Genomic DNA, 21552 nt, shown 5'->3' on the forward strand with positions numbered 1-21552 from the left:
CATGGTGTTCTGTGTTCTGTCAGACCGGTACAATCCCTTGCGCTAATATGGATGATGAAGGAAACATCAATGTACCCCCTGCATCCCCACTCACATTTTTGTTTGCAATTTGTTACTTGCTACCGTGCTCTGAGCTATTTTGTGAGACTGTATGTTTAACACTTAGCAAACATATCTGTGGACATGGTTACTGTCACCATAGTAGCCTGAATACAGCAGTTGGGCCAGCCCTCTAAACACAGGGCAGTTGAGCAATTGAATATTTGGATAAGCAGGAGCACAGCATGTTTTTATCATCACATAATCCAGTGACACAGTTGTTGTTATGTGTTTGTGTTCCAGCACCACAACAACAAAAATAAACTACCCTGATGTTATCCCTTAGCAAAACGAGTCTTGCCTGAGAGGAATGCACCCAGACTTCACTTGTAGAACAAATTAATTCCATTGGTAGCATGTGAAATTATGCTGCAAAACATTGTATCCATTTACACACAAACATAATGTCTGTATTTCAGACGGGTATTTCCTGAATCACAAAATGTGGTGAAGTCAGTCACTCTCCAACATCCATCATAGGTGAAGCACTGGAATGCGACTGCATGTGGAGTCAAAGGAAGGTGTGTCTGTTTCTCTGATTCAGTCCAGAGATACTTTGGAAATGTGTTAGAGAGGTGTTAGTGTTGTATCTATGGCAACACAAACATGAGATAGTGCCAGATTCAAATAGCCATTAGGAGATATGAAGGTGTGTGTGTGTGCATATATGTACAGGCCATATTATACATTTGAGTGTATTTAATGTAGCCCTGATAAATGTTAATTACGTGTCACACTCACAACTACAGAAGGAAAGGTCTGTAATGGTCTATAATATATGGCCTATTAGTGTGTCAGCGTGTAGGTGTTTCTTTGTGTACATACATTTGTGGTTGATTTCCTCCTGGTTAAAAAGGATGTGTTTTTGATTAAACCGCATTTTAGGATTAAATAATTTGGCCATGGCCCTCCTGGAATTTTCCATTCACTTGAATTGAGTAAAGAGGTCTATTTACGTATCAACTAGAAGTCACACACATGCACTAGTACATTTATACTTCTTCTTCTACACTCTCTCACACACACACACACACACACAGGAATTAGGAATAAATAACTGAATTAGGAGAGAGAGAGAGAGAGAGAGAGAGAGAGAGAGAGAGAGAGAGAGAGAGAGAGAGAGAGAGAGAGAGAGAGAGAGAGAGAGAGAAGAGAGAGATTTTACAGCAGTCCAGATAATTGCATAAATAATTCAGGATTTCAGTGGTTGTCAGACTACGACATGGTCGTTTGTTATCAGACTACGATATCCACAATCCCTTTCGAATCACACGCGACAGGTTTCTTTTTTGGGGGGTTGCAGCTAGCGTACGCTACTACAACCCAGAAGGACGTCCCATTTCTGTTTAGAATATCGAGATGCCTTTTACAAAAGATTCAGCATTCTCAATGTAGAGCGTTGGTCTTTATATAGCAGCGTTGGTGTGTTAAATGTAACAATAGACAAAAAGCAAAAACAAACGTGACGTGTGCTTACATATAGTGTCTCCTTTTGTTTTAAACGTTGACATATTGCCTTTGTTTGCAAGCTAGCTTCAGCTAGCCACACCAAGTTGGGAATCAAGCAAGCAAGCAGCTGGTTGTGGATTGTTGTCACTCGCTCACAAAGTGGTGTAGCTCGTGGTTACAGAGAAGAAAGGGAGGACTTCATCATCGACTTGATGTAAGTAGCATTGTCATAAACCAATCAGTTAGTGATCAATAGCTACAGTTAACATATCTTACAGGTTATTTTACTGGCTATGGTTATTGTCCTGGGCTGACACACCGCAATTAGTACTGACCAGGCTCTGGTACTGGCTAGCTATTGCCTTCTGGCCAGTGAAACTGAATTTCCTTTGTGAAGCTTCAGCTTGCCTGGAAATTATACTGAAGCAGCTGTGTACCTTTCTTGTGTAGATTGTCTGTCCGGTAAAAGCTGACAGCTAAGCATTAGTCAGTCAGCTTTAGGATAGTTTATCCTCATTTGTTGACTATAAGTATTTTTCATTCTTCGCACACATACATTGTGTGATCTAGCACCAATGTGCCTCATTTAAATCTGTCAGTATATCACAAACAAATTGTGCAGATCAGTTTACACGTGCATTCGTTTTAACCCACCCAGACTTGATGTCAGAGGAGAGGGGTGTGGGTATCCAAATGGAACATTACCTGATAAGGAATCAAGCAAATGCATCAACTCTCTCCATTACGACCAAGCTTGATTGCCCACAACTCCCCCCCCCCTTTTCCTTTACCAAGTTATATTTCCAGTCCTGTCTGTACAAGACTTTTTGTAAAACTGTGAAGAGAGATCTGCAGGCTCGGTTAATGATCACACTGTAACGTCCTCAAAAGATTTGAAAAGACATGTTGAAACTATGAATTGTTTAAGTTGGGCACATGCCCTCCATGGCTTTGTATTTGTCTCCAGTCACAGCAGTTACTGATACTACTGTCACCTCATGGAGGTAATTAGTTGAGTTAGGATTCATTGATTGTGATCAAGCAATGGCTTGACCACCTTGATTCTTTCAAGACAAGCAAAGTAGTGAGAAGGGGACACTAAGAATGAATAGCAGAATTAGACATTTTGTAGTTAAAATTTGTTTGAATTGTTTGAAGTTGAAGAGGATTCAGTTATCACTTTGGATATATTGTGTGTATGTATGTGTGTTTTGTGTGCGTGTGTGAGAGAGTGATTTCCCCAGTGTGTTGTCTCCATTTCAGTTGGGAAACCTGAGCTTAAATCCCAGGACTGGCCGTATCAGGCAGGAGCGGAGATATCTAATGTCTTAATGGAGAAGCAGAACACGGAGGCTTAATTGTAGTAACCCTGGAGCGATCCCTGTTGCTGCATGAGGAAATGTCAACAATCAACTTCACTGAAAGACAACCTAAGCATGAGCTACTGTAGACTGACTTTTTGAGTGTGAACATAAGCCCTGCAGTCTGAAATGAGAACACATCCTGACAAACTTTGAGATGTGAGGATGTTTTTCCATAAAGTCCTGAACTGTGTACAGTTTGCATGTGTGCTTTGGATGTGAAGCCAGTAGCTGCTGAGCAGCTTTGCGCTGTCGTGTTGGAAGCTTGGCACCCTCCAGCAAGGCTTACTAGGTCTGAGTTTGTAGGGGGAGATTAGGTTTGTCATGGAAAGTGGGTCAGACAGTGGGCACGTTTTTACTGCGTATTTCTGTTGGGTTGGAACAGGGGGGGGGAAGCCATAAAAGCACCAGCCATTTTCCACAGTGTTCAGGTGGACAGGAGTGATTCAGCAGACTCTCTTACAACACTGTCCCTCTCATCCTCTTTTGGAGACTTCAGTCTCTCCCACTGCTCCTATATCACCCTCAACTCTCTCTCTCTTTCTCTTCTCTCTCTCTCTCTCTCTCTCTCTCTCTCTCTCTCTCTCTCTCTCTCTCTCTCTCTCTCTCTCTCTCTCTCTCTCTCTCTCTCTCTCTCTCTCTCTCTCTCTCTCTCTCTCTCTCTCTCTCTCTCTCTCTCTCTCTCTCTCTCTCTCTCTCTCTCTCTCTCTCTCTCTCTCTCTCTCTCTCTCTCTCTCTCTCTCTCTCTCTCTCTCTCTCTCTCTCTCTCTCTCTCTCTCTCTCTCTCTCTCTCTCTCTCTCTCTCTCTCTCTCTCTCTCTCTCTCTCTCTCTCTCTCTCTCTCTCTCTCTCTCTCTCTCTCTCTCTCTCTCCATCATCGTCTGTGTTACTATGCTCATTGCTCACACACTAAGCCATGTCATGTGACCAGTCTTCCTGCTAGCAGTGAGCCTGTTTAGAAACCATCACCTTGGATTGTTTCCCCTCGCACGACTATACAATGTAAACAACACTGATACGAAACACGTCTTGTAAAGCGTGTTTTTCAGTAGCAGTGACAACCCTACACCACGTATAGATGGCTACATGGAATGGGAGGCCAGTACACTCGATTAAATGCGTTATCCTCTGAAACGGCTGTAGGATTAGTATGTAGGCCTTCTCTTTGCCTACCAGTATATCATATCTATTATAGCTAAAGTGATAGCTAACCATTCTGGTCTAGAATTTATAGATGTAGGCCTAGCTTATATCACAAAGTACAACTTGGTGTTACAATAAGGCAATACAAAATGGCCGGAAGGCAGTACTGATAACTACTTTGGTGCATTATGTGTGTTTGTGTGTTAAATCTCTTTTCTGTGTTGTTTTTGTCTAGCACCAGATAACCCACTTGCAACACAAACATACAAACACTCATGTCAGACCTGCCGTCATCAGGTTGGTGACCTTTCCCAATCTGATTGGCTTCCTGCACAAGTGAGACCCCTCCTACACGAACACACACACACTGTACACAATCAAAGTCATAAAGACACACTTTGATATAGCCTTCCTGCTAACTACACCTCACACACAGCTTATTCATTCCCACAAACCTCCCTCACTGTCAATCAGCCTGTTTCCATCTGCGCATGCTTGTTGCTCTGTGTTACTTATCCAACCAAAGGACTCACTGTATTTCTCAGAAAGCACAAGCTGAAGTACCCCTTTTTCCCGTCAAAACCCCCAAAACTCACATGCACACACGGTGTTCCTCATACTTTTGCACGTTTACATGTTCCCCTTCACGGATACCGTTTCCTCAGCTGTTGGTTAGCCAAATGGTTGATTGGTTTCTGGGAAGGTCACATAGTATGTTCTCGGCAGGCAGGAAGTGGTACTCGAGACCTGTGTGTGTGTGTGCGTGCACAAGTGTGTTTGCTGTGCATGGACTGACGAGGCTGTTTGTTGTCTCAGAGTACTGGTTTGTGTCCATCCCACTGAATCATTAATGAGGCTGAAACTTGAACGCCAACCCATCCTTACTCTGCTTCCCTCCATCTGTTACCGGTCCTCCCAGTACAAGAAACCAGTTGCAATGTGTTTACTGGAAATATTTGATTCCTCACATGCAGAAATACTTGTTTTGTTCTTTTCATTCAATGGTTATTATGTGTGTCAGTACATCTTTCACCTCAGTTCTCAGACACACACACACACACACACACACACAAGTCATCAGCACTTCAACACACAATGGCAATAAATTGGTTGTAGCATGTTTGCTGTAACTACTGACTTTTTGAGAGTTGGTTCTTTGTAGACCCCCTTCCTTCTGAGTTAGTTTGATGCAATACAACATTCCCTAGTAAAGCTAATATGCTGTTGATGTGGAAGATGTGCAGGGGTGAGCTCCAACCTAGCCTCACACATGCAAGCAGGCCCACATGCAGTGTCCCTCTCACAGGTCATCTTCACCCTTTCCATCTTCTCTCTCGCTCTTTGTCTTTCTATCCCTTTTCACACAAAAGCTACACATTACACGTAACCATAGGTCTTTAAGGTTAAACGTCTTATAGAAGCCTAGAAACAAATTGTGCCAATATCTTGTTGGTCCGGTGCTTAGTTATGCCTGAGAAGCTAGTTAATATAGGGACTGTCATAGTTGGTGCCCAGTCTCTGCAGCAGAGCGAGCTTTATGCTCTTTGGAATGGGTTTGTTTTGATGAGCTAATCTAATACTAAGGGCACTAAGGGCAGCAGTTTGCTCAAAGTAGAGCAAAGGGTGTCTTTCCAACTCAACTCCCCTCCCCGTCAGCAAATGCTTGCTGAGGTGGCATTTCTAACTGATTTTCCCAGTTCAATAGTCAAATTTGTTAGGAGAAACAAGTGCTGAAGTAGTTCATACCTACAATTGTCAGGCATCGGTATGCCCTTGATGTTCAGTCATTTCGTCAAGTATTCTATAGTAGGTTGTATAAGGGTAGAAGCAATTAAGTGTGTGACCAGGGTAACGGCCTCTTAAAAATTTATGACGAACATCAGACAAGACCCAGGTATTGTACTTGAGCTGAGCACATCTACTCTCAAGGCACATAGCCTTCCCCACACTCAGACTCCTACCCACTCACACAGGCTTACAGACTAGGTTCTTAAACTCTCCCAGACATGCTGTACACCACATGTGCACAGCCAGCAAACGCTCATCCTGTCTGGAAAAACAATTTCCCTTCCCTTTTCCCAAATGACCAAGACATGACCTCTCTGCTCACTCTACTTCTTTGTGTGGGCTGTTTACTGTACATCCCTGTTCATCTCTGTTCATCTATTAAACATGCTACACAGGAGTAAGAGAGGCTGTATCATATCTTTGGTGTCAGCCTCCTTTCTTAGGATCCTCTCTCCCTCAGATTGAATTGGTCACCATCAGGCATCTAATCTCCACCGTGTGCAAAGATCACCAATCCCCCTCCTCTGATCCCAGCATGCAACTCAAGAACTGGACCTCAGGGAGTCGGTATCAACCCTGCGTGCGCATGTGTACGTGGTATAGGCACTTTGCTTTTTTCAGCACACTAACAATGTTGTTTTTAGACGAGTGATGCTGATAGGCATGAGGTTTTTGGTTAGAAACTTGCCTCCAAATCAACCTTACCATAAAAGACTTTACATGATGCCCTGCAAAATGTTGCTATTTAGAGGCTATTTGGGGAGTTTCAGGGAATTTGACCAAAGCCTTCAGTTTCCATCGTTTCCCTTTCTCTCTGGCTGAAGAACAGTTGAACTGTGGTCTCCGTATTAGCTGCCTGCCTGACTTGCTGACTGGCTGAAAGGATGTCTGAGTGGCTGACTGTCCCATGAAGTAGGCTAACTGGTGTTTGTCGCAGGAAGTAGGGCTGTCTGATTTGAAGGCACTGATGTGGTACTTTCTCCCCCACTGAACTCCCCTTCTGGTCTGGGACTGGTTTTGGTCAGGAGATGGCTGCCACACCCATCCTTCATCTGGCAGGAAGCCTGATTTTTTATTTGCTTCGATTAAAATACTTTCTCCCCCACCCCCCCAGTGTTCATTATTGAGACCTTAATTACCGTCCACATGCCTCCATGAAGATGCCTGTGTTCAGAATTGGGGCAAAGTCCTTGAGTGGAATTGATTAACATGAGCTTTCAGTGGTTATTTTGTAAGAACTCTTGATGTATAGTGTAGATTAAGAGGTTTCAGATGTGTAGGATATGACATAATGTTGTGACTTTTTGTGGCTTCAGCTTTTGTCTTGAGTCATGGGATTGCTAACTCGAGAGGAACAAGCTTAAATCCACCAATGTTGTTCCACCTTACAAGGAAACAGCTCTTAAAAATCATTTTTGAGATTCAGTTAATCTTATTCAGTGATAATTGGGTGCCCTCTAGATTGTGGCAGCTAGCACAAAACATGGGCACAATGTAGTTTAGTTTCAATGCTACAGTGGCATTATCTCATAGTAGGCCTATATATTTGACTTTACATTACATTTACATTTAGTCATTTATCAGACACTCTTATTCAGAGCGACTTACAGTAAGTACAGGGACACTCCCCCTGAGGCAAGTAGGGTGAAGTGCCTTGCCCAAGGACACAACGTTATTTATCACAGCCGGGAATCGAACCAGCAGCCTTCTGATTAATAGCCCGATTCCCTAACCGCTCAGCCATCTGACCCGGATGTTGTGAAGGAGGGTCTGCAGTTTTTGCATGTCCTCCCCCCGTTTTGCCAGGGTCATGGATAGAGAGAGGGATTGGATAAGCAGATGGCTTCAATGTGGTTTTGTAATAACAGCTGGTTCGAACAGTCAGTTCTTCTGTCACAGGCTGGTCACAGCTGGCCATTTTTACCAATCTGACCACCAATCTGACCACATTGTTTTAGTTCTGTGAGAAACGCCTGGGGATTTTCTTTAACATTTTGCTTACTCACAAGGAAAGTAAGGGTTGGGGATCTTGAAACTAGCCTACACCACATCATGTGCCTGATAAGAGATGGATCGATAGATGATGTCTAGGATTCATGAGGAACTCAGATGAAACAATTATACTTAATACACGTATTATTACACTTATTCATATTTTTTATATAAATGTGTCACTTAGGCCTATGTGATGTATTTTGCACTAATGCTCTTGCCTGTTTTTGTCCCGACATTATATGTTTGTTGTTATGCATCATCAGACTAGTACTTTAGATCTGCGATGTCAACCTGTTTCTGATTCTGTAGATTCAATACAAATGCTTCCCTCCAAATGTCAACCTTCTAAAATCGGGCTAGTAATCCGAAGGTTGCCAGTTCGATTCCCGGTCATGCCAACTGACGTTGTGTCCTTGGGCAAGGCACTTCACCCTACTTGCCTCGGGGGAATGTCCCTGAACTTACTGTAAGTCGCTCTGGATAAGAGCGTCTGCTAAATGTAAATGTAAAATGTCAGCACAGTTGTCATACTCTAGCCTCAATATCATTGATGTGAAAAAGTCCAACTGGTTTAGGCTAGTTTTTTGCATCAAATCCCAACCCAAAAAAACATTATAATTGTAGACTGGCCTAGCCTATGTCTAGTGTGAAATGAAAACATCCCGTAAACTCCCAAACTAAAGGTCCTTGTATTCTCACCTGTTTATTTACCCCCCCCTTTTTTTGTCCTTAATCCAATGACAAAATGAAGATAAAAAGATTTGTGCCTCATCCTTTTTTCTTTTACCAGGTGCCCATTATTTATTGATCTAATGCCCCACTTTACCATGGGGAGCTATCAGTGTCTGAGTGTGCTTCCCCAGTCCACTGTAGTCAGGCACCCAGAGAGAAGAGGTCACCTCTCAGTGAAGGCTCCTCTATCAGCACCGGTTTCTCTTTTCAGCCGTGTCAAGTCTTTAGATTCCGACCCCTTATGGTATTCTCGTTCAGTTAGAAAATAGAGACAATTACTCCTGAAAGGAATTTCCTGTAGTTCTTGAGGAGGTAGGCTAGCCTAAAAACGGGATGATCTGAATTGGTATGGTTGAAATAGCTCAACGTATTACTTTGACAGAATCAACTTACTCATCTCTGTTCAACCTCAATCTTGATCAACCTCTCTTTGGTTCTCCTGTATTTGGATTCCTGCTTTACCTGCTAAGATGGCAATTTAAGACTGCTGTCAGATTAATCATTGCAGATGTAAAAAAAAAAATCTACACTTTGAGCCAATGGCTCCAGCATTAATTCAGCATAATACCACCAAGATTTCTAAGCTTGTTGCTCAGAAAAGGTCTGCCTCATAGTTCCCTTGGCTGTTTTGTCGGGATAAAAATTGCACTTGAAAGATCTTTCCATGGCTGCTTTGGATTCCAGTGACTGCAGATACGATATGCACAGTTTTGGACAATCCATTGAGGTATGTTCTTCTGGATCAGAATGATGTTCGTCTTGGATGGTTCTGTAGAAGTGGTTACACATTAAGTACAACAGGCAAAGACTAATGTACAATTAACACCATTATGTGTCGGCCTTGTATCTTCCAGGATTAGGGATCAGCTCTAGCCAAATGGTTCTTGGCCCACCTCTATGACATCTCCAATCCTCCCTTTCCTCTGAAATATCTACTTGTGGAAGATTCAGCTGTGAAGTAAAAAGGTTATGTGGTGTGTGTTCTGTTGGGAACAGTAGAAGTGGCAGGTGTTGTGCTGCATTGCAGTAAAGTTTTATGACTGGTCTTGTATGTGTGAAGTTCCAGTACTTGTTATCAGGACTGTGTCCAATATAGCCGTGCGATCATGTGTGTGTGTGTTGCGGTTTCACTCGGTCAAACCTCTCTGAGCAACGGGCAGGGTACAGATACTGTGTTTGTGCTTGAGTGTGTATCGGTAGCTAAGCAGCAGTTGGCAGACAGCCTCAACAGCTCTGACAAACCCGGTCCACTATGGGAGCAGGGCGTTGCATGCTTGTGCACTCAAACACGCGCGCGCACACAATTCTACTTTATTTTACGTTTGAGATGCTTTTGGTGTGCGTGCATGAGTGGGCGGTTGTGTGTGCATGCTTGTACATGTGTGTGAACAGGGCTCGGATCCAGGGACCCATATTTTGAAACCCTTCAGTATGGGAGCAGGTGCAAACGTACTGTGGATGTCTCAGACTCAGTTCTCTGCAGTGTAATAGGACAGACTTCCCAACACAGATGTTTGGGACTCATCCACACCACATGCTCCGTTTCTGTTTATGACCGTGCACAGTTGAGACAGCCACCCAGGGACGCAAATGATATCAGGGACTTAATATGGCTATCAACACACATTCCAGCGTATGGTACGTCTGTTTGCGTAAAGCTAGCTTGACAGTAGCTTCAAACCGGACGATGTTTACATTGGCCTAAATGCTTTTAGTCTCTTCCGTTTATGACTTTGCACTGCACCTGTACACCGTGTACAGGGGCTCGTTTGTACTTCCTGTTTGACCCACTTCCTGTTTGACATGGCTCCCGAGTGGTGATTTCCTGCATGGCACTGTGCCCCTGTCTTGGAGGTGTTATTATAGGCGTTAAGTCAACCAAGGTGATTTCACATTGTGTGTTCCAGGGGAAGAGACATCCACCAATAGCAGGCAGTTTCCTTGACATTTCCTTCATTGTGAAGTGTGTGTGTGTGTGTACGTGTTTGTGTGTATTTTAGGCAATTGAGCTTATTGAACACCCATTTCATCCTTTCTTCATGAGCCATGTTATGCATCAGGATCGATTAACTGTCTGAGCTCCTGGAAATGAGAGGGAGCTCTCAGCTCTCTGTCATCCTCAGTTTCTCACCCTCATTCTCGTCTCCCTCCCTCTCTGACTTTCAGTGCACAAAGGAGTGTGTGTGAGTCAACTCGTGACCTAGGTGTTGGCTGTACCTTGGAATTGGGCCATCTGGTTGCACTTTGTTTGTGTAGCATGTTGCTAAGGCAGTTAGCAGAGTTCAACTCAAGAATCCCGTCTAAGTTAGAAGAGTAGGCTGTCGTTTTGGTCTAGATTTATCTGATGCATCACTCACAATGACCTTATGTAGCTTGTTTCACTTTCTAAATGCCTAATGTACATCTCTGTCCCTCTCACTCTCTCACTCTCCCTGTCATTCTCAGAAGGACTGGTCCAGGGCAGCTGGTGACGCGAACAGGACGGATGAGCGATGAGGAGGCGGAGCTGAGGTTCAGTTGACCCTCCCCTTCTTCCTCCCCCCCCCCCTCCTCCAAGTAACTTCACCTGGGGAAATACCTCTTCCTCACCTCTCCTCCCTCCCTCCCCCATCCCTCCTCCCAATCCCTAACCCTCGCCCGCCTCACCGCCACCAGCCGTGCCCAATGTTCTCTCCAGAGCAGGAAAACATCTCCACCACCGCCTCCACCAAAGTGCCAGTCAAGTACGGGGAGCTCATCGTGCTGGGGTAAGGATCCAGACACACACTTGTAGAGTGAGAGTGCGTCCAGCATGTTCCAGGGCTGGGGTGGTTTGTCCATCAGGAGGGGGGCTCAGTTCAGGCTGTTCTCGCACACTCTACTGGTTATATTTGAGGAACTTTGTGTCAAAGTCATAGAATTGCGTTTCCGGATTCTGCCACCACATTTGTGACCACTATGTCCCTTGGTACATCTATCCTCTCTCTCTGTTCTCGGATGGAATGAGAAGGATTTGTTTGGCTTACGGACTCCCGCTCCCAAGCAAAACCCCCTGTGTCTCAGCCCGCACTCGGCATGAGCTGACAAGCCTCAGACACGCGCTCTCGTTCTCCCACAACTGTTGTTTTCCACCACAAAATACTTTTTTCCCCCTGTTTGTTTGTTTTTATCACACACACGAAACATGTTCTCTCAACTCCCAGCCCACCGGCTGTGAAAGACTTCCTTTATGTGCTTCTCACTCTCTCTCCCAGATATTCCCTAGAGGGCCACCATACCCCTTCCACTCTCATTTCCAGCCTTGGTCATGGAAAAATGCAGATGTAGAAAGACTCCAGGAACCCACCCGCCACCACCACGTTGGTTTTGCCCCCAGTCTGCAGCTGACTCACGGTTGTTCTGTGTCCGGTCTGAATGGCGTTAGCACTGCCACGTGTGACAAGGACACCCCCCTAGTCCCCATCTTCCCATCTGTGTTCTCCACTGTTGCGTTTTCTGAGTCATTGGGAAGACCCGACCTTGAAATATGGTTGAAAACAAAGACACTGTAGTTTGTGAGAGAGACACGCACAAAGTTGTGTGTACTGTTTAAGCTCAACACATACAGTCTGACCTCAGAGCTAACTGTAATTGTGGTATTCGTATGTTTATAGCATAGCAATGCTAATGGGCTAATCCAGGGGAATGCTGGAGTCTCTGGAGACCGCTTGTTTACAGACTCCGGGACAGCACCAAGGCAGTCTACGGCAATTCCTGGCATGCCTGCTACACTGTGACGTCAATGGACACATACTTCAAACCAGCTGGGTTCTGAATCCATCAGACCCTATAGGGATGAGTACTGAACAGTGAACCAGTTACACTGCTACAAGCTGAATGGCAGTGTTGGCCAAAGGGTTGTTTGAGCTAGTTTGCATAAAAGATACACTAGATAATCCAACATCCTCTTCTTCAATGCCAGTTATGGTTTCGTTGCCTCTGTAGCTACCTTAACTACCTTTCACCTTAGCAACCTTTCACCTTAGCTGCCTTTCACTTTAGATGCCTTTCACATTAACCCTTCAGTATCCTAACCATTACATGGTACAGTAACCCCTCTTAACTTTGCTATGGTTACCTCCGCACCATAGTAACCCCTCTAAACTTGACTATGGTTACCTTCTCACCATAGCAACTCCACTAAACTTTACTATGGTTACCTCCTCACCATAGCAACTCCACTAAACTTGACTATGGTTACCTCCTCACCATAGTAACCCCACTAAACTTTACTATGGTTATGTTCTCACCATAGTAACCCCACTAAACTTTACTTTGGCTACCCCCTCACAATGGCAACCTATCCGAACCTTGCCGTAGTCCCTCTCACCATCACACGTGAATCCAACCAGTATTATAATGCCACCATATCGCCCCTACACATTTCTTTTTTACCCTTACTAAATTAATCTAAGACAACTGGTTGACTGGATACACACTCATTTGCTTTCATTAAGGGTACAGTCCCTGTGTGCATGTGTGTATGCTTGTGCATGTGTCTTCTTGTATTTGACTAATATATGCCACGATGGAACAGCAGTTACTTACGGTTAAGTAGTTGTGTGTGAACGTGTACAGTAGGCCTCACCTGTACCTAAACTTACCTGAAAGGGTGTTTGGACCTTGGTGGGTGCCAGTGTAAGAACTAAAAATGGCAGCTATAATCTTTTTAGTGGGAGGTTGGACTCTTTCCATGTGTTTACACAGATACACAAACATACGCCTGTAGATGAACTTAAAAAGCCCCCCTTCTGCTGTACGTAGAGAAGGCCTGTGTTTATCCTCTCATCCCTCTACATAAATAAGAGCTATATTAGGTTAGGTTTTTTTATACTGATTTATGGCTTATGTTTAGGGGACTGTTATTTATGGATAGTATATGTTTGTGTTTTGCTCTCAGACAATAAAACCCCATTGTTTTTCACCCCGGTCCTGTCTCTCTCTGTTTAGGTACAATGGCTCTCTGCCCAATGGGGACCGGGGCAGACGTAAAAGCCGCTTTAGCCTGTGTAAGCGGCCCAAGGCGAATGGGGTCAAGCCCAGCACGGTGCACAGCGGCTGCACACCACAGGCAGCAAAGGTAACACACAAACACAGCAGGGACACACTCCCACAGCAGCCCACTGTTGGAGCTTGTTTCGTAACTTGCTTGCTTTGTTGTAAGGAAGTTATAAGTTCTCGAGAGACACACACACACAGCCTAAATTAGGTGAGCTATCTCGCTCAACACTTCAACGGTCTTAAATATCTAAACAAAGCTTTTATAGTCGATTACTGTGGGAACACACTGGTTTATAGAAGAATCAAGTGTAAATGGTTCAATTAAAAGCAACAGAGCAAATTCCTCTTAAGTACTTTGAAGCACATGTCTGTTTCCATCCCTATGTGATATTCGAACTCTCTGTTCTCCTGGATTGCAGACTCAGTGGCATGCTAGTGCTCTGGGTTCACTAAGTTGAACTGAAGTTATATACTGATGTTCACACTAACATTCTCTCTTGTCGTCGTCCCCTCCCCACTCAGGCCATCAGCAACAAGGACCAGCACAGCATCTCCTACACTCTGTCTCGAGCACAGACGGTGGTGGTGGAATACACACACGACAGCAGCACAGACATGTTCCAGGTACGGCCTTCACCCACACCCTCCCCTGGCTCGAGAACTCTAAACTCGGGCCGAGGACAGGAGTGCTGACCCAGCCATACTGAAGCAGCAGTTCCCTCTGTGCTGTACTCTGCTCCACTCTGGTACCGTGACCCCATGTCCTCTCCCTCCCCCCCCCTCCCCCCACTCGCCTCAGATTGGCCGCTCCACAGAGGGCCCCATCGACTACGTGGTGACGGACACGGTCGCGGGCAGCCAGAGCAATGCCGACACCCAGTCCGTCCAGAGCACCATCTCCCGCTTCGCCTGCCGCATCATGTGCCAGCGCACGCCGCCCTACGCCGCCCGCATCTACGCGGCGGGCTTTGACTCTTCCAAGAACATCTTCCTGGGGGTGAGGAACTGTGTGTGTGTGTGTGTGTGTGCTTGTCTGAAGCAGTAGGTAAGTGCACTGAGTGGGGGGTAAGTGTGTGGGGGATGTGGCTAGTAGAATTCAATTTGTCATTCTCCTTCCTCATTAGCTCTCTCTCTGTCTCTCTCTCTCTGTCTGTCTCTCTCTCTCCCACCCCCCTCCCAGGAGAAGGCAGCTAAGTGGAAAACGACGGACGGGCAGATGGATGGCCTGACCACCAATGGCGTTCTGGTGATGCACCCGCGCCACGGCTTCACCCAGGACTCCAAGCCTGGCGTTTGGCGAGAGATCTCCGTGTGCGGCAACGTGTTCACACTCCGAGAGACGCGCTCTGCACAGCAGCGCGGCAAAATGGTGAGCTGGAAGTAGGCACGTGGAACACCCTCGGCAATACAGGATGTTACAGGAGCGCACATCCATGAAGACACACGCTCGCTGTGCTTTGATACACACACACACACACACACACACAGAAGGGACTGTGTTCAGCCAGCCAGAAGCCACCTGGGGTCAGAGTGATGCCATCTCCATGGTGACAGGTCCGTGTCTGGCTGTGGGTAACAGGATCTGGTAAGAGGATCCTTGCAGTGACGTAAATCTCATCCCACCAATCTGAATGGGCACCAGCATCCAATCAGAGACCCTACTTTATGTTCATTGCTCCTTGCTCTTGACGCCTTCCTGCATTGCCCAAATGAAGAAGGAATAAACAGGGAGGGAAAGAGTGATAAGTCTGTAGAGAAGCAGATAAACTTCCTTTTAATGGCAGAGTTGAGGCACCCATGTGAATGTAACCCTTGTGCTGCCTTCGGGTCACAATGACCCATCGTTGTGTTGCCACAACTTTACCCAGTACAAAAACAAATAAAAAGCATTTCCTTTTAACCTTTGCGCTGTGGGGGGTCTGAGAAAGCCCGACGGTTAAAAGAAAATGCTTCACTTTATTTTTGTGTGAGGTAAAGTTGTCGCAACACGACGGTGGGTCACAATGACTGAATGGTCACAATGACCCGAAGATAACACAAGGGTTAAGCTCACAACCAGTGCAAACACTCACACAAATGAGCATCCTGTTGAGAGGAGATCCTGAGCAAACATCGGACAAATTCTGGTCAAACTCTTCTGAACCCTGCTGGCACTATAGGAAGTACGAGCTCCACAAGGTCCTGGCATTTGAAATGTGCACAGGTTTCGACACATGACTATTAATCAGTTAGCGCAGACATAGCCAACATGGACAAGAGAAGGTTTTTATTTTGGGGGGTGGGGGTGGTGTGGGGGTACAGGGACCTCGAGAGGGAGAAATGGAGGGAATAATTGAGAGGGAGAGGAAAAGAGAGAGAGGGACTAAAGAAGAGAGCATGAGTCAATAGGAGAAGACTGGCAGAAAGAGGGGGGAGGGGGAGGAAGCCATAACATATGCATCCACAAGCATCCTCCCTGCGTGTGAGCAATTTCAAATGGCCAAGTCCTCTTTTTTATCTAGCATTCCAGCCCTCCTCCAGTCTCACCAATTAAGAATGCTCGTATCTACACTTGACCCTTTTAATATGGAAGGGTTAACCATGCGGACAATCCCCTGTGCTTCAAAAAACGCTTATTCCACAGCTGGTTATCAGTGTAGATACCCATCAGGACTAATGACTAATACAAAGACAGTTAAAGCAGTAGCAGAGTGAGGTTTATCGGTAGCACACACACCTTTAGGCACCGTCAGCAGCAGAGGTGGCGTTAGACATAAAACTCTACTGGGGCAGAGGCCCCTATTCAAATCCTTTTTTTTCTTTCAAGCTTGCTGCGCACAATGCACTACTAGCCTATAGAAACTCCCCTTGCTTAAACCGCCATACAACAGTTCAGGGACGCAAGTTTGATATCAGCTTTGGCAGGGACATCAATAGTTAATGCGAGCGCGCCCATTTTTTTCGCATTAATTTGAGAGCAAATAGTTTTTTTTAGCTTCATGTAATATTGTTTTTATGATTTAGTCTAAATAAGATGATCGGTAGGCCTAACATTTAGAAACTATATATAGTTTGGTAATGTTTTCTTAGCCTACCTCAATTCTGACTTGTGTGCCGAGTCCGACACCTGGACTTCTGTGTGCTGCTGTGGCTATTTGGCAAGCTCAGAAGAGCGCGCTGACATGGAATTCTGCGTGCATCGGTTTGTGTTTTAGGTTAAACACTTTTACAAGCGTTGATTGGGATACTGCGTTTATTTTTTCCGAGATTATCAATCAAAATGAATGCACTGACTAATAAAGTACATTGTTAAAACTCAAACTTTAGATTTTACTGGGGCACAGCAGATTTATACTGGGGCACGTGCCCCAGTAAAAAGGATCTAACGACGCCCCTGGTCAGCAGACATGGTGAACTGACATACACAAGTCACCAACTGACGTCCGTGCTCTTATGACCGGTGGAAGAATGCCAATGTTTGCTTGGTGAAGCTAGTAGTCACTAGGCCTAATGTGAAGGGTAATAGAAAGCATAACTAAGTAAATGTTATGTATATAAGTTTAAATATAAAAATATATATACTAAATTTCTTTACTGGTTCTTGAACTGGTTAATTCACCTATCGTGAGGCAGCGGTCAAATTGTTCGATTTTTGAGAATGATTATTATCATTATTATTTCAATCAGGAGAGACCTGGGATGAGTGAAGTGATTTTTATTGTACGAAAGATGATGGATTTAAACCCCATGGGGAAATCAAAGATCAATGGGCATCAGCCCAGCAGTCGAAGAGGAATCCCCCCACGGAGATACTGGTGGCGGCGGCCGACAGCCCTGCCAGACAAGCCGAGGAAGCAGGAACGAAGCCACCGGGCGGTGACGGGGAGTTGGAGGACCGCGCACATTGGTTGCATGGACAAACTAAACAAGGAGAGGAACATATTTAAAGGCACGGGGGAGGCTTGTCACCGTGCCAAATGACAGAAGTGAACGGCTAATCGAACACTGAAACGTCATGACAGCCCAGCATTGGGGAAGACAGGGAAAGGAGAGAGTGCGCGTAGCGGGGGAATTGTGTGTTGAGACGTAATGAGTCCGGTCTTGCCCGACTCAACTTGCGCTAACCTTTACTTGACAAGTGCAGTATCATGGGGATAACAAGAACAAGGTGGGGTGAACAGTGGCTACATTTAACCTGGTTCAGACTTGGGTCTGGGATTGAAGACTGGGAGACGATTGGAAGAGGGAAAACGGCCGTGGTCAGCAACTGTGTGCGTGCTTGTGTTTTATATGTAGCAGTGTCCTACAGCGTGCCCTTCGCGCACGAACCATGCTGCAGCATAGAGGCTTTGCATGAAAAATCACCCCCCCCCACACACATTCTGTTTCTTCTCCTATTTTGAGTGGAAGCCAACGTAATTAAGGAGAGTCTCAGTGTACGTTGAAACACACACGTTACGACTCGCCATACTGGAGAAATAGGAGGAGGGGGGGGGGGGGGGGGAGGGTTAAGTATTCCCTCCAGGAGATATAATGACAATATGTCTAAAGTCCAGCTGTGCTTCAATGAAAATCCCCGTGTCTGATTAATGATTTGCTTTTGTTTGAACTTGAATTAAGAGTACATTTTGTCCTTTGGTGCGTGTGGGTATTTGTGTCATCTTTCTATACTTTTGCATGGGAAGATTTATGGTGTAAATGCATGTGTGTGTGTCTCTTTGTTAGAAGCACCAACTCAGTGTAGCAGACAAGCAACATATTGTATGATGTTGGATGCATTTCAGTCTAAAACACAGGCTGGAACTGTTTGTCCTTAACATAAGTGACCTCAGCTCCTTAACAATGAGTAATGCCCAAGCAGGGCTCCAAGTAGCCTCTCTCTCCCCTACCATGTACATTTGGTATCCACCTCTCTCCCTTCCCAGCCTCTCCTTATCAATCAATCTTTTAGTTTGCTCGTTCCCCTTCTCCCTACGTCCCTCTCTTACCACCCCCCACCCCCTCTTAACTCATTCTTTTTATCTATCTCTGTCATCAGAGCTGACATCTGCCATGGCTGGAGGGAAACCGGAGTGAATAACCAGAGTTTCCTTATGTGTCTGGCCTCCCTCTCTCTCTCTCTCTCTCTCTCTCTCTCTCTCTCTCTCTCTCTGATGTCATATGGTTTCCAGCCGTGTTCACAGAACATTCAGTACATCCTGCTGCCTGTCTAAGAATTTGTTTTATATATATACATAATAAATGGGAACTAGCCTTTGTACTAGCCTGCCACCTACAGGGCTGCACTGAGTAATACACTTCACCAAAGCTACTACAATAATGGTTTGGTAACATGAATAAATCCATTTACCCCCCCCCCCCCCCCCCCCCCCGCTACTCAAAACGTTGGTTTATGACTCTGTACCAAGCTTTGTCTGTAACTGTATTTTGTGTTTGAAATGCCGAAATACGAAATGCAACCAAAGTGGTCTATCTCCCAAGCCCTCAATCCATTCGTCTCCCCTTCCTCCATACAGGTGGAGAGCGAGAGCCAAGAACTGGTCGACGGCTCGCTTGTCGACCTGTGTGGCGCCACCCTCCTGTGGCGCACGGCGGAGGGCCTGTCGCGCACGCCCACCCTCAAGCACCTGGAGGCCCTGCGGCAGGAGATCAACGCGGCGCGGCCGCAGTGCCCCGTGGGCTTCAACACCCTCGCCTTCCCCTCCATGCGGCGCAAGGACACGCCCGACGAGAAGCAGCCCTGGGTCTACCTCCAGTGCGGCCACGTGCACGGCTACCACAACTGGGGGAACCACCGGGAAGAGAGGGAGGGCCGCGAAGGACGCCACCGGGAGTGCCCCATGTGCAGAGCCAAGGGGCCGTACGTACCGCTGTGGTTGGGCTGCGAGGCCGGCTTTTACCTGGACGCCGCGCCTCCCACCCACGCCTTCAGCCCCTGCGGTCACGTGTGCTCGGAGAAGACGGCGGGCTTCTGGAGCCAGATCCCGCTGCCTCACGGCACGCACACCTTTCACGCCGCCTGCCCCTTCTGCGCCCAGCAGCTGTCTGGTGAGCAAGGCTACGTGAGACTCATCTTCCAAGGACCCCTCGATTAACAGACTGAAGCCGGTGGGGGGGAGGGGGGGGACGCTTGCAGCTTTCCAGATCCCTGAGATATATTTTCGGTTGGTTTTTCTCAGTTGAACTTTTGAAGCTTTCCTTTGACTGTGAGATATCCGGGACTCTTCTGTCGCTTGTTTTTAAGTGACCTTTATATTGGTTTTTGGTAAGATAACAAAAAAAACTACAGCAAAGATTACTATATTTTCATGTGAAATGAGACAAAAAACAAACACACAAAGACACTGATTGATGAATTATTTGTTTGGCAAAAAACTGGAAACAGTATTTATGTACACTACTACTAAACAGTAGGGCGACATCCAGTTTTATTTACGTTAATTGTTACAATATTCATAAGTTCATCTGTAAGATCTAACTTATATCAAAGAACATTTTATTTATACCCCATGAACATGAACCCACTCCAACAAACTACATTCGTTTTATCCTCTTGTTCCTCTTAATAAATATACCCAACTTCTCTGTAACTTTTGTTTAACTCTGTACTTTTAAACATTTTTTTAATTCAGTAAAATGATGTTAATCAGATATAAAGTTATACGTGTGCTATGAGGATTTAAATTCAGTTTTATTTTTGTCACTCCTCTGAGGTGAACAATTTCCTGTCCTGCTGTGTACCTTCTTCTGCTTGTCATGTGCGTGTCTGTGTAGCGTGTCTGTGACATCTTTTTTGTGGCTATTTATACTTTACTCACAAGATGTCACCATGACTTATCAAAGCAATAGTTTTTGAAATGTTCTTCCTCAAGTATTATGGGAAATTTAGCTTTATACTACAAGTCTTCAAAACCCTTCAGCCATCTGACACCTCACTCTCTAAAGCAAAGGTCGGGCCTAGACTATTGAAGTGATTTTCAGAGCTGTTGTGTTATTGGTTAGCGACACACACACCTTTTAAAGTGTTTTTACAACCTCTAACGTTCTTCTCATGAATGTCATTCTCAAATTCAGTGTTTATGTTGAGATTTACAACTATGAATCAATACTGTAGGTATTTACAGTACTATTGTATCTTTATATTTCGAGTGAAGGTGTGTGTGTGTGTGTGTGTGGAGAGGGGGTGACATGGTATGTGTACGCTATGAATGGATATTGTAGTCCATTTTAATTGTGTGTTTTTAGGGTGTTCTCCATCGAGCTAGAATTTCAGTTCTTATTCTGAGTTTACCACTGCTCTTCAGAATATGACACAGAATCTCATCTCAGGGAGAAACAACTGCCTGGTTACCTGTGTCTCACACACACACCTATATATCTGACCTGTGTACACCCAAACACACTGTCTTTGCAAAGAACTTCGGAGGATACCTCATAGGTTAATGACCGTTCCACTAATTGTTTCATTTAACTGTGTCTCTGAAATGCCCCACTGTCAAATGTATTGAAACAAATGTATTTAAAGTGGCGCGTTTCTCTTTGAGGGGAAAAAGTGTGCAAGTAAGGGCTCTATTCTTCTGACTGACTGTACTGTTAATTTAAAGCTGTCTGCATGGTTGCTCTCTGCCAAGACATGGTGTGTGTCTCGTCTCTGCTCCAATCTGCCGTCTCCTGACACTGGGGCAAAAGCTGAGGAGGTTCCAAATTGACTGTTTTTGTACCAACTTTAAACAATAAAGTTGAAAAGAATGATACATTTTAATCTGCTGCATGGATTTACTATACTTTGAAACATTTGTATTGTGTTTACCAAGATACATTTATTTAAACATGACACGCATTTCACTTTAGAAAAGAGGCAGTGAATACCACTCACAACTTGCCCACTGAAACCACAGGACGTGATGTTTCTGTGAGTGTACAGTACTGCAGCACAAACACGGCTAATGAAATGTCTATAAAAAATGTTTGCACACCACTCCTGTCCA

The 21552-nt window shown here is 45.2% G+C and overlaps 1 protein-coding gene across 3 annotated transcripts; it reads left to right on the top strand.

Annotated features, from left to right (window-relative positions):
* The first annotated feature begins 1467 nt into the window (after window positions 1-1467).
* On the top strand, window positions 1468-19705 carry peli1b (pellino E3 ubiquitin protein ligase 1b). 3 transcript variants are annotated; one of them, XM_067237121.1, is made up of 7 exons: window positions 1468-1762; window positions 11012-11313; window positions 13535-13664; window positions 14108-14209; window positions 14385-14582; window positions 14766-14954; window positions 19081-19705. In XM_067237121.1, exons 2-7 carry the CDS (start codon window positions 11231-11233, stop codon window positions 19657-19659), a joined length of 1281 nt encoding a protein of 426 aa, XP_067093222.1. In that variant the 5' UTR covers window positions 1468-1762; window positions 11012-11230; the 3' UTR covers window positions 19660-19705. The 3 variants fall into 3 exon arrangements, with proteins under 3 accessions (XP_067093222.1, XP_067093225.1, XP_067093223.1); XM_067237124.1 differs by having other exon boundaries at window positions 11015-11313; XM_067237122.1 differs by lacking the exon at window positions 1468-1762 and adding an exon at window positions 10093-10204.
* The last annotated feature ends 1847 nt before the right edge of the window (window positions 19706-21552 follow it).

This window comes from Osmerus mordax, chromosome 5, assembly GCF_038355195.1.
Source record: "Osmerus mordax isolate fOsmMor3 chromosome 5, fOsmMor3.pri, whole genome shotgun sequence".
NCBI classification, from domain to species: Eukaryota; Metazoa; Chordata; class Actinopteri; order Osmeriformes; family Osmeridae; genus Osmerus; species Osmerus mordax.

Excerpts from the sequence above, each read along its gene's own strand:
- peli1b (XM_067237121.1), top strand. The coding sequence starts at position 11,231 with ATGTTCTCTCCAGAGCAGGAAAACATCTCCACCACCGCCTCCACCAAA. Across the intron at positions 11,314-13,534 it reads GGGGAGCTCATCGTGCTGGG|GTACAATGGCTCTCTGCCCA; the intron begins GTAAGGATCCAG and ends CTCTCTGTTTAG. Across the intron at positions 14,955-19,080 it reads CACAGCAGCGCGGCAAAATG|GTGGAGAGCGAGAGCCAAGA; the intron begins GTGAGCTGGAAG and ends TCCTCCATACAG.